Source organism: Microtus ochrogaster, chromosome 5 (assembly GCF_000317375.1).
Source record: "Microtus ochrogaster isolate Prairie Vole_2 chromosome 5, MicOch1.0, whole genome shotgun sequence".
Lineage (NCBI taxonomy): Eukaryota > Metazoa > Chordata > Mammalia > Rodentia > Cricetidae > Microtus > Microtus ochrogaster.
Genome location: NC_022012.1, coordinates 64,528,628 through 64,541,676, shown reverse-complemented (window position 1 = coordinate 64,541,676; position 13,049 = coordinate 64,528,628). Strand labels below are relative to the sequence as shown.

Below are 13,049 nucleotides of genomic sequence, written 5' to 3'. Positions count from 1 at the left end.
AGAGAGAGAGAGAGAGAGAGAGAGAGAGGAGAGAGAGAAGGAAAAAACCCAAACAACCAGAACTGTTCCTGGGTGGGCCTCTAGTGTCAGTTAGGTTTCCTTCCTTCAAAGGATAAAACAACACTATCTTTGATCCCTGTTGTGGTGCTGGGACCTACTTGTACGATCAGGCACCTGTGTTCATTTTATACAACACACAGGCTTGTACCTTCTCATCGTAGGGTACCAGTAAGTAGCACTTGCCATCCCATGCCCGCCATGGGAACCGCACAGAGAGCAGGGCGTCTGTATTTGTGGGGTTTTTTTGTTTGTTTGTTTTAAGCTCGCTTTATTTGTTTGTTTGTTTGTTTATTTATTTATTTATTTATTTATTTATTGTGTATACAGTGTTCTGCCTGCATTTATTCCTGCAGGCCAGAAGAGGGCACCAGATCTCATTACAGATGTTTGTGAGCCACCACGTGGTTTCAGTCTTCTGGAAAAACAGGCAGTGCTCTTAAATGCTGAGCCATCTCTCCAGCCTGATTTGTTTGTTTGTTAGTTTGTTTGTTTTGAGGCAGAGTTTCTTTGTGTAGCCTTGGCTATCCTGGAACTAACTCTGTAGTTCAGGCTAGCCTCGAACTCGAGATCCACCTTCTCCTAAGATTAAAGGCATGCCACTCACCACCTGGCTGTCCTATATATTTCTAATAATACCTTTAGTATCTATGTTACTCAATATAGGTGCACTAGCATTCAATTAGAGCTTGTTTAATATGTTATTTCCCCTGCTTGTTTTCTACCTGTCATTTTTAAATTTTACTTGGTAAGTGATTAGTTTTTGTTGTTGTTTCTTATTCTGTGTCTGAATTTTTTTAAATATATTTATTTATTTATTTATTTATTTATTATGTATATGATATTCTGTCTGTGTGTATGCCTGCATGCCAGAAGAGGGCACCAGACCTCATTACAGATGGTTGTGAGCCACCATGTGGTTGCTGGGAATTGAACTCAGGACCTTTGGAAGAGCAGGCAATGCTCTTAACTGCTGAGCCATCTCTCCAGCCCCCTCTGTGTCTGAATTTTTATCTGTTCATTTATTTGTTTATTTTTGGCATTTTGAACAGGCGGTCCTGGAACTTGCTATGTTGACCATGCTTATAGACTTGGTGGCAATCCTTTTGGTTCTGTCTCTCAAATACTAGGATTACAGGCATGACTGTCTCTCTTGGCTCCCAGCTACAGATTTAAATGGACAGGTCCATCAGTCCTTTTATGGTTATTGTGATCATTGACATTTTCAGTGTTTTTGTTTGTTTGCTTGTTTTTATTTTTCATCTCACCTTTTTTCATTTTGAGCAAATCATGTTTACTTTGTCCCTTTGTTATTATGGTGCTATGTGGGTAATATCTAGTCCCGTTAATATTTTATTAACTTTCTCCATTGATTTTCTTTTCTTCACTACTAAACTACCAATTTGGAAATGTTATGCTTTAGTTTTGTTTAGTTAGCCCCATTTAAAACTTTATTATGCAAGCCAGGTGATGATGGCACATGCCTTTAATTCCAGCACTCAGGATGTAGAGGCAGGCAGATCTCTATGAGTTTAAGGGCAGCCTGATCTATAGCACAAGTGCCAGGACAGCTACACAGAGAGACCCGTCCCGAAAACAATAAAAGATCACATATGTATTAATTTATTTTCTCATGGCTCTGACTCAATATCTGATAAAAAGTCGATTAAAGGAAGGGTTTACTTTTGCTCAGAGGTTGAGGATATACTCCATGATGGCTAGGAATGTATGGTAGCACGAGCCAATGCAGCTATAGCCAGGAAGCAGAGATGAATGTTGGTGTTCATCTTTCTCTTTCTCCCTTTATCCTCTTCTCATATTTTGTGTGTGTGTGTGCACACACGCGCATGTGTGAACATGTGTGTAAGTGCACATATGAAGTCCAGAAGAGGACATCACATTTTTTGGAGCTGCAGTGACAAGTGTTTGTACAATGTGTGCCTTATTACATAGGTGTTAGGATCCAAACTCCAGTCCTTGTGATGGTATGTGATTGTATAACTTCTCTTAAACCATTGAGCCATCTCTTTAGTCCACTTCCTTTTTAAAATTCAGTCTAGTGCCCCAGCCTATAAAATGATATTGACAACATCTAGGGTAGATCTTGCTACCTAATTAACCATCTATAAACTCCCTTACAGATATACCTAGAGATTATGGTTCCTATCATGTTTTGACAGTCAGTATAAACCCATCACGACTTCCACATTACAACATGTAAATTAAAAACACTATCCTGATGTATGTTTTTCTTTTTTGTCTCATTTTGTTTTTGCGGCACTTGGAATTGAACCCGGGGCCCTGCCCATTCTTGGCAAGTGCTCTGTACTGAGCCACACCCCAGCCCTTTGTTGCCTACCTCCTTCCCTCTCAGATGCAGGAAATTGTGAGTCTAGGGCCTCTGTGCTCTCTGACGCGGGCGACATCCCTGACCCTGAATCTCTCCCTTTACCCCCTCCTGCAAAAGACATCTAGGGTATAAATATTTGATGCATATGTAACCTATTTTTTGTTTGTTTTATATTTCATTCTCTTTATCTCAAATCTTTTTCTCCCTTCTTCAGTTTGTTTTCTTTCTTAGCTCAATTAAATGTTCGAGAATGTCTTTGATGTTCAAGAATCTGTAATCATAGCAAATTCAGTCTGCTTCCATTTTTAGCATAATTACAGGTATAAATTATTCCACTTGACTTTTATTAAGCATCGTATGAAGTGGACAAGAACAAAAGCTACTTGACATAGTTCAAACAGAAAGGAAATGGTTTGGGGTGCTAGATTACAAATTCTTGAAAGGGTTGGAAGGACAGGGGGAGAAATAGAGATGTTTCCAGAGGCAGAGATTGAAGAATGTCTCTGACTGTAGGAGTAAGTCCTGTTTGGAGCCTGCCATCTTCTACCCCACTGCCATGTAGCTGCTACAAGACCCCTTGATTATCTGTGAATACCCCACTGGAGGAACTCACAGGGACCTGCTGCTCTGTAGCAGCATTATCAAGAGAAGAATGGGTTCTTTTCTCCCACACTTTTTTTTTTCAATCTGTTGTAGCTACCATTGCTACCTCATTGGAATACAGTTTGGAAAATGTAGTTTTAGCTTTCTATTTGTACTGCTTGGGGAAGCATGTAGAGCAGAGCAATAGTGGCTAAATGCCAGCAGCCACAGCACCCCACCCCCACACGTTTATATCGATATAAGCAAATCTATAGCTGTGTTAGAATGTTAGTGAAAGTCCAGCAACTTGGAGTTATTTAATGTAAGGTCCTAAAACCTCTGCAGTAGATTAAGAATGGTTTTGTATGGTTCATGAAAAGTATTGTGGAAGTCTTGATAGTGCTTCACTTAGTTTTAAAGTGTAGTTTAGGTCTGTCTTTTCATATCTTTCCTTCTCTTATTGAATACAGAAAGTTTGACTTCATCTAGGAAATTGTACTAGCAGCACTTATTGATAATGTGTTACGTATTGGCAAGGACATTCAAGAATTAGATTCCCCTCTTCCTTCCTCCACCCTTCACTTCCTCTCACCTCTGTCTTCTCCCTGTCGTCCTCTCCTTGTTTTGAGATGAGGTGTCATTGGTCTCAAACTTTTGAGGTCCTAGGTTCAAGTAGTTATCAAAAAAAGTGGGTTTGGGGTGTGTGTGTGTGTGAGAGAGAGAGAGAGAGAGAGAGAGAGAGAGAGAGAGAGAGAGAGAGAGACAGAGAGAGAGAATATGAGAGAGAGAATATGAGAGAGAGAATATGAGAGAGAATATGAGAGAGAGAATGAGAATGTCTCTGTGTGGACGTGCCTCTGGAACTGAATATGTAGACCACCAGCCTAGCCTCATTTTTATCTTGTGTGAGCATGAGTGTGGGTGCATGTGTGCTACAATATACACGTGAAGGTCAGAAGGCAACTCTCAGGACCTGGTTCTCACCAACCACCATCAGAGACAGATTAAACTTAGGTTGCCAAGTTTATGTGGCAAGCTTCTTTAGCTGCTGTGTAATCTTTTTGGCCCAAGAAAATCTGATTCTGTGACAGGAAGGTTTGAAAGTTCTGGGACTAAAGGGCAGCAGTTGCCTTTGGCTCCTTTTCAATAGCAATATTTAAAATGGGCTAACTGGACAGGGAAGCCCAAGAGTAATAGGTTCTCGCATCCAGTTTTGCTTTGAAAGTGCAGTTCTGAGAATGCCAGTGGATCGCAGTAGATTTGTGTAGTGAAGGGTGAGCAGCCAGCCACTAGATGTCGCTAAGGCTCTAGCACACCTTGCATTAAACTGCATACCTTATTTTTGTCTTAGCGTCTCCAGCTTTACATAAGTGCAGTATCTTCATATCTTTACCTAGTTAGGTTCTACACTTTATGAGACAGAAATCATGCAAAAAATTAGGAACTACCCCAACCCTCAGGAAGCAGAGGCTGGTAGATTTCTTTGAGTTCAAGGCCAGCTTGGTCTGCATAGTTCCAGAACAGCCAGAACTACAGAATGAAACCCTGTCTCAAAGACAAACATAAAACTCCTTAATGAATGATGATATTACAGTTAATTTTTGTTTTTACTTGGGCATATAACTAGACTTGCATACCAGTGGGCTTATGAAGGCTTAGCTTTTAAATGTGACAGTAATAAACAGCATGTTGATATGCTTACGCACTGAGAGTTACCCAGGGTTTGTATTGTGTACCTCACATTTGAACTTTTGAACATACCATTCTTTAATGTAAGGACTGGAAAAATCATTAAGACTCTTACCTGTGCTGAATACACAGATAAACTTTGTATGAAGCATATGTGTGAATGGCTACAGTAAGAGATTGGAAGTCAACATAGGTATATGAAACTGCAGCATAGAAGATAGAAGTAGGACATCTGAAACAGAAAAGGCAGGTTTATGTAAAGAGATTAGAAAACAAAGGGTATCTGCCATTAGCACCTTTTCCCTCAAAATAATCTAAGACATAAACGAGGTGCATAAAGGAGTTGTTGGGGGCCAAGTGTTGGTAATACAGAAGGGAATAGAATATGTATAAATGTGATTTTGAGGAAAAAATAAAAAATACATGAGATTGAAAAGTTCCTAAGTAAGTTATTTACTTGCTATGTAAGAACAGTTGGCTTGACATTTATAGATTTAACATTTCGGCTATTTTTACTTCACAAATAACCTTAGAGATTCAAAATGAGCCAAAGTGAGGTTTTGCCATTCAGAATGAGTCTGATAGCTAAAATTGCCCTTGCCAGCTGCCCAATCTCCCATAATAGGAAGCCTGTGATTTTCTTGATTTATTGTTTTTGACATGATATGATGAATAAATTCTTTTCTGTAAAGATAACATTTTGAAGAATGTGGGCTAAATCAAGATAGGTTTTGAGAAAATGATCTTCAGACAGTGACAGGACCAGAGGTATAACCGAGTGCCCCCAAATTTAATCCTTAGCCCAGGAGGGGAAATTTAATGACAGTCTTTTTAGAAAGTACTTTGATACCTAAAAATATGTGGTCTCTTCGACATGAATGGAATTTGCCTTTTGTTGGTAGGAAATAGGGACTCACTGTAGGCTGGCCTTGAACTTTATACAGTCTTCCTGCCTCAGACTCTTGGGTACTGTGATTAAAGGCATAATCTCACATTCAGCCAGATGTGAGGATTAATGAACATATTCCTCTCCTTTACAGACTTCAAGGTCTTTTGAATTCATTTAGTTAGGAAAAAACATGCTGGTGTTTGGGCAGCTATTAATGTCTAGTAAAGAGTCTTAGGAGTTTAAAATTCTACATGATTTTGAATAAATAGGAAATCAGAAAGGCCTTAGATTGTGGTGGTATTAAGAAGATTCTGTAAATATAGGCAGAGAGCTGAAGAGTCCATAGAAGGAGACTAACTAGAAATGTATTATACATGACTGAAAGTGACTGCAAGCCTTGAGAGCTGAGCTGTCTCGGTATTTTTATCCAGTGTGTGGGGTGTTGTACATGCATCACAGCTATAATAGAGCTGTCACATGGGACATTCGAGAAGGAAGACAGAGGCGCTTAGAAGGTTCCTCTGCTTGGTCTTAGTCAGAGGCTGGATTACTTTGCAGTCAACAACAAAAGTCAGAATCCAGATATTAAAAGGTGAATTATTTTCAAATCTGAGTTTTAATAATTTGAAATTATTTCAGGAAATGGAAGATAAAGTAACTAGTCCAGAGAAAGCTGAAGAAGCAAAATTAAAAGCAAGGTACCCACACTTGGGACAAAAGCCTGGCGGGTCCGATTTCTTAAGGAAGCGATTGCAGAAAGGGGTAAGTTGTTGAGTAATGTCTTCCCTCATGGGGAAATGAGCTCAATGTGCTGAGGTGAATGTCTGCATTTTTATCTCTGTATTTCAGGTGTGTGTGTCTGTCTTTGTCAATATTTTACATACCTCATACCATGAATATGTATGAAAAGAATCAATTATAATGTTTTAAATTATAAGTATTTCAAGTATGTAGCATAGTACAGATAATGTAAGAGAAGTCCTGTAACCACCACCTTCATTTACTATTGATATATTGTCACCTTTGTAAGAAACTAATTGTAGGCATAATTCAAACCTACCCTGTATTTTTTCTATGACCATTCTCCCTCTTCTCTTCAGAAAGAACCGATGTCTAGAAACTGGCGTTTTTACCCTACCACCCTTACTAAAGCTTACCTATTAGAAAACAAGCCCCACATAACATCCAGAGGCTTACGATCCTTTATAAAATCATCTAATTTGCTTCATAGTTTCTTTAATCCACATTATAATCTTAGTAGTTCAAATTAATGAAAATATTTCATTATCTCTTAGCATTGAAATTGTAGTGCTACTCGTTTGTTTTAATTTTCTCTCAACTCCTTCCTTCTGCTTGAAAAAAATTAGAAAATTAGGATTAAAGCACATTTGAATTCTTTATTATATGAGGATCAGAGAATGAATGATGAAGTATATGTGGAAGACAATTACTTATTGTAGAAGATGCTAGATTTTTATATTTCTTTTTAAGTAAATACCTTAAGTGTATTGGTATCCACTGCTTATATATAAAAAACAAGTCTGTATGTGTGCACCATAGTTATATATGAACTATTTTCTCAACTCTGAACTCCAAAAGTGATTTTTAAAGATACCAACAAATAATGTGTTTTTAAACTTGGGAAATGAAAGGATTCACATCTTTCAAATAATATATAGACAATTATGTTAAATATAAAAAAATGTAAATTTTCTGTACCATAAAACAGAATCTAGTAGGGAAATTAATCCAAATATCGGAACCTTAAAAAACATTAACATGACTCTAAATAAAGGAATTTAACAGAGAAAATAATGACTGTTTACATGCATGATAGAAATCGTACTAACTTCAGCCAAAGTGGGAAAATACTTAGAATAATTCCTGCTGCTGAGTTTGAAATTAAATGTAACTAATAGATAACTTGTGTTGTATAAACATTAAAATCATTACTCTTAATTTTCAAAGTGTTTTATGGGAGATTTATGGAAGTATTTACATTGACTGATCTTATAAATTAATTTTAGAATATAATTCAGTATGAGAAAAATATCTTCAAATTTGAAGCTTTTTTTTCCCCTCTTAAAGCTTTTACTATAATTAGAAGCAGGCTTATTGTTCATCATCAGAGAAATACTAAGTTATAATCAGTCAACAAAATAGAATGTGTGGTTATATAAAATGATTGTAAAAATCATGTAGTGGGTAAATAGAAATCTCACAGTGAGAACTGCATTCATTAGGAATGTGCAAAATGTTCGTGTACTGTCTGCTTTCAGTACTGTACGATTAGGTATATTTTCAGGTATGACATAATCAATCATGTATAATCCTGGGCATCAAATTCATGTTTGCACTTGACTGGTTATTAGTATTAGTTAAGAGATGGTTTCTCCAGAGCAGAATTAATATCTTTTTTTTTTTCTTTTTTTATTGAGCTATATATTTTCCTCTGCTTCCCCTCCCTTCCTCCCTCCTCCCCTTCTACCCTGTTCCATGATCCCCACACTCCAGATTTACTCAGGAGATCTTGCCTTTTTCTACTTCCCATGTAGATTAGATTCATGTATGTCTCTCTTAATGAATTAATGTATCTTAAAGTTGGTATTGTAGATGTAAACAGTTGGAAATGAAGTAAATGCCACTTGAATCAAATAATTCTATATAATTTGAAATGTGAATGAGTCTGTATTTTCTCAAACTATCAATGGAATAAGCTTTTTGTGCTTTGAATCAAATAATTCTGTAGAATTTGGAATGTGAATGTTTGAATGGTTCTGTATTTTCTCAGACTGCCAATGAAGTAAGGTTTTTTGTTGTTGCTGTTGCACTTTTAACAGTAATACTGTGTACATGATGAATTATAACCCATCAGAGTGGGTAAGCATTTGAACAGTCTAGTGCATAATTTCCTGTATTTGTAAGGTTTGTAAAGTACCAAGACTGAGGACCCAGTTCTAATAAACATGACTTTAAAGTTTGTCATGTTAGGTAATCACATACATAGTGTCAGTGCTGCTCAATTTTAGTGGGAAATTAGGCATGGTGGAATGTATGTGATGTCAGTACTTGAGAGTTCAGGCATCCTGGGCTACAAGAGGCATTTTCTCGAATGAATGAATGAATGAATGAATGAATGAATGAATATGAAGAGAGGCTTTTGTAAGATTGCCTTCCATATGATCTAAAGTATGTTTCATTTGGTTTTAAGGAGTTTGTATTACTTGAGATAGGGTCTTAGTATAGCTCACACTAGCCTGGAGCTTACTAAGTAGCTCAAGCTGACTTCAGACTTGCTCTCATATTCCTGCTGCACAAAGACTCCAAATTGAGGATTGTGTATTCTCTTCAGCAGAGCATCCCAATATGCAATTAAATGAGATCCTTTTATGATCAAGATTTTTAGTATAAAACAGTTCTAGTTAGAAACTGAGTTCATTAAATTGGAGGAAATTTTATGGTGCTTAGGCATGCAAGATGAGAAAGGATAAAGCATTTTGCTGCCGAGCCTGTCAACCTTAGTTCAGTCCCCATGACTCACAAGGTGGAGTGAGAGAACCAACTGTGAAAATTGTCCTCTGACCTCCACATAGACTCTCTTGACACACATACCCAGTAAATAAGTAAATATAATTATTTATTTTAGTTTGTAGTGTTCAGTTTCTTACTTTGTAATTAAGTAACACACATAAGAAATTTACCAGACTGCTTTGTTGTCTATATGCCAGCAGTGCTCCATTTTCCTTCTTAAGACAGGGTTTCACATAGTTGAAGCAAGCTTTGAGCATCTGTCTTCCTGCCTTCACATCCCGAATGCAGAGATTCCAGGTCTGCCACACATACTTAGCTAGAAGCAGCTTCTTGATTTGGGGGCATTAGAATTCTACACTCATTTTAAAGCATCATACAAAAATGATACTGCAGCAACCTCAGACATACCTTGCCTGCATCTCACTGATAACTGCTCCATATAAAACTTGTACAGTGCTATCCAAAAAGTAGTTTCTGTTCATAGATCCATTGGCCATAGCACAGATCTGGCTTATCAAAAAGGGGGAGCCAGCTAATAAGACCTGCTTCCTAGGCCGTTCAGTAGCCTTATGCTAACTGTGAGTCTCAGCTACTTCATTTTAGGGACTCTGAAGTCGGAGAAATTTTTTTCTGCTCATTATTTATCCAGGCCATCATTTCATCATTTTATTATTTCATTTTGCCAAACCCAGACTTTAATGACCAAACCTTATTTTTGATTGTAAAAGTTGTTATGATGGTTGATTTTAATTGACCATTTTTTATCTCTCACTAGCTCTTGAACATTAGTTTATGTATAGCAGACATTCAGTAGAAATGGATATAAGCCAGACAGACCTCAAGGAAATTCCCCTGGTTGTCCTTAAGCTATCGTTCCAGTTTTATCATGGTGTGAGAGGCCTATGGTTTCTTCATTTTTCCATCCAAAATCAGTCCAATGATATGAAGAACTTTTAAACTCTAATCTAATTTTTTGTTTTTTGATTGCAGCAAAAGTATTTTGATTCTGGGGATTACAACATGGCGAAAGCAAAGATGAAGAACAAGCAGCTTCCTGCTGCAGCCCCGGATAAGACAGAGGTCACTGGTGACCACATTCCCACTCCACAGGACCTTCCTCAGCGGAAACCATCCCTGGTTGCTAGCAAGCTGGCTGGCTGATTAAAAGAGCTGAACTGCATGAGTCTTCGAATGTCCTTTATTTCTCCTTACTATGTTCCTTCCCCACTTTCTGTTTCCTTTCACTCACTCTGTCATTCGAGACTGACAGCTTTGCAGATAGTGGTAGTGTGTGCTGCTGTTGTAAGGGAGCATACATATGTAGAGGTTTTGGTTAGTTTACAGTGCACTGATGCAAAGGACATGTAACAGCAACTTAAGTAATTGACGTTATAATAATTGTACATATTACCTAGCTGGTGTAGGGCTGGCTCCAACAAGTAGCAAGCAAGTTTTACAGCTTTAATGTTCTGGCTTTCCTTACTTCCTCTTAATTACAGCTTTGTATGTTACTCTTATTTAATAGAACCTCTGTTGTATTGATTTCTTCTGTATTTTCCTTTTGAATTTTGTAAGACAGAAGTTTAAGACCACAAGTTGGAAGACAAGTCACATAATTCAAACACAAGTAAATGGGCTGCAAAAGATTTGAATAACTGCTTGGACTTGACGGCCTTAAACCTGCTGTTTCAGCTTTAACAAGAGCATCTTACCTGGGCGATATTTGCCCGTTCTGGTGTGACTTGTGTGACTCCAGTGCTTACCAGCTGTCACTGAAGCTAGTGCTCTTCCTCGGTTCTGCAGTCTTGAGACAGCTTTCTTTGTTGAAGACGTGAATGGGTGTGCATGTGCACTGACTATTGCATTCACTTTTGTGCCATTTTTGTAAATACAATAGTTTTGCACAACCTTTTACAAATGTCTGTATTAATTTCACCATATTAGAAAGTAGATAATGTGCCAACCAGAAGCACAAGACTTCCTACACAAATCTGCCCACCATTACTGCTTTTGTATAAGAATAGTTTACAATCTTGAGCTTATTAGGATACCAAACTAAAATCTACTCACCCTGATACAGAATTAAGCATTTTTATTTGTTACTAATATTCATGACTTTCAGTGGCCTTGTACAAATATGATATGTTGCTTAGGCATATCTTTTGTTCTATGCAGAACATTTCATTTTGACTCTTACAAAAAATTACAATTCATATAATTTATATAAACTTTCTTAATGTAGAAACTTTTACTTCCACACTCAACTTTGGGGGATACTAAAGTTAAAGGCTTGCATTCTCTGCCTTCTGTGTTCTTCTCAACCCCCATCTTCTCTCTTTTGCTTCTGTGACTTGTGTTGGGCCGTTCCATTTATATGAGAACATACATATCTTGTCTTTACTTTTTAAACTTGCTTAAATAAAAGGACTTTTGTGAGGGTTTTTTTTTTGTTATGCTGAGGATCAACCCACTGTCTTACATGTGCTTAGCAAGCACTGTACTATGGAACTACACTCTTATCCCTAAGGGAACTTTATAATGAAGCAAGTAGTTGAAAAGATTGGTCTAGGAAACTGTCAGGATTAGCTGAATTCTGGTAAATAATTTTAAGTAATTAGAATGAACTAGGAGAATTTGGGCTTCTAACAATTACAGTGATTTATGTAGTAGTTAAACATTAAAATTAGGTTTCTCTTATACATGTCATTTTAATAAAATATCACTTTACTTTTACTTGTGGTTTATGTGTTAGTGAAAACATTAGCACACTTTTTTGGGACACATTTACTGTTCTCTTACAGCTCTTCCCTCGGGGTGTTGGGGAGCCATATTGAGCCACAGCAGCCTAAGCTGATACTATTCTTTCTCTTCATCTTGGGCTGGGATGAGACCTACCCCACTATGGGAATCCAGGCATCATTTTGTATTGTGGCTACATTTATGTACCCGCTTTCCTGTGGTTCCGCACTAGTGGTTAGTCCTCCACTCAATCTGAAGGGCAGAAAAGCAACACACTCCAGACTTCATATTGGTAATTTTACAGCTCACTTTTATGTAAATGCATTTGTAATGAGCAAATGGACTATTCTGTAATATGTGTAATTCACCATAGGATTGGAATCTAGTCCCCCCCCCCCATGGATATTTGCAAGCCCACACCGTTAAGTTCATTAGATGCATCTGAAATCAGAGTGGCCATACTCTTCCTGTCTACCAGACTCAGTTTATGACAAGTGAGTAATGCCTGCGTGAGTTTTGATTTGTATAATAGGACACTGATCTTTAACCTACCTCAAGACTTGAGGATCTGTGAAATACTAAGTGCCCCAAATAAAATATCACTATCAAAAGTAAGTTTCCTCACTGAACCAACCTGCCTTCTATAAAGTAGCAGTGTTTAAGTAAAATCTCAGGATTTTCCAGAAGGAAAGACCTGTTAAGGATGTGTACGTATAGCTGCATAGCTTCCATTATTGGTGCTTGAGAGAAGTTTTACATTTTCCTGTCTTGTTCTGCTTCAAAACTCAGTTTATTGTAGACATGTTTGCAGGATTTTTGGTCATCATTTAGTGAAGACTTTGGTTAAATGAGCTTAATTGTCCATTTGTATGTCAAAGTTGTGTCTAAGGAATGACTAGTTTTAATGCTAGAGTAAAACTGAAGTTGATAAAAATAGTAAAGGCAAACTGGCTAAAGTCTATTTTGTTCAGTAACTCCTATGAGAAATACCTTGAAGGCTACATCTGACTAACAGCTGCAGCTCGTGTCTAGTTGGAATAGCATTGGGTTATATTGAGGGGACATTTTGTAATCTACAAGTTGTTAGATAATTTTGTACTGCTGACCTGGAAACATGTCCAGACTGTTTAAAGCAGTCATGGCAAGGCCTCCTCTTGTTATTATTCCACAGTTAGAATTAGTTGCTCTTTTTACTTGATGTGCCCAAAGTAT

The 13,049-nt window shown here is 37.5% G+C and overlaps 1 protein-coding gene across 1 annotated transcript in view; it reads left to right on the top strand.

Annotated features, from left to right (window-relative positions):
- Arpp19 (cAMP regulated phosphoprotein 19) overlaps positions 1–11,173 on the top strand; it is a 19,981-nt gene extending 8,808 nt beyond the window's left edge. Inside the window, exons 3-4 of the mRNA XM_005347627.3 lie at positions 6,207–6,329; positions 10,089–11,173. Of these exons, the coding sequence (XP_005347684.1) occupies positions 6,207–6,329; positions 10,089–10,259 (294 nt within the window). The 3' untranslated portion in view covers positions 10,260–11,173. The remainder of the gene's footprint in view (positions 1–6,206; positions 6,330–10,088) is intronic.
- Positions 11,174–13,049: the final 1,876 nt, after the last annotated feature.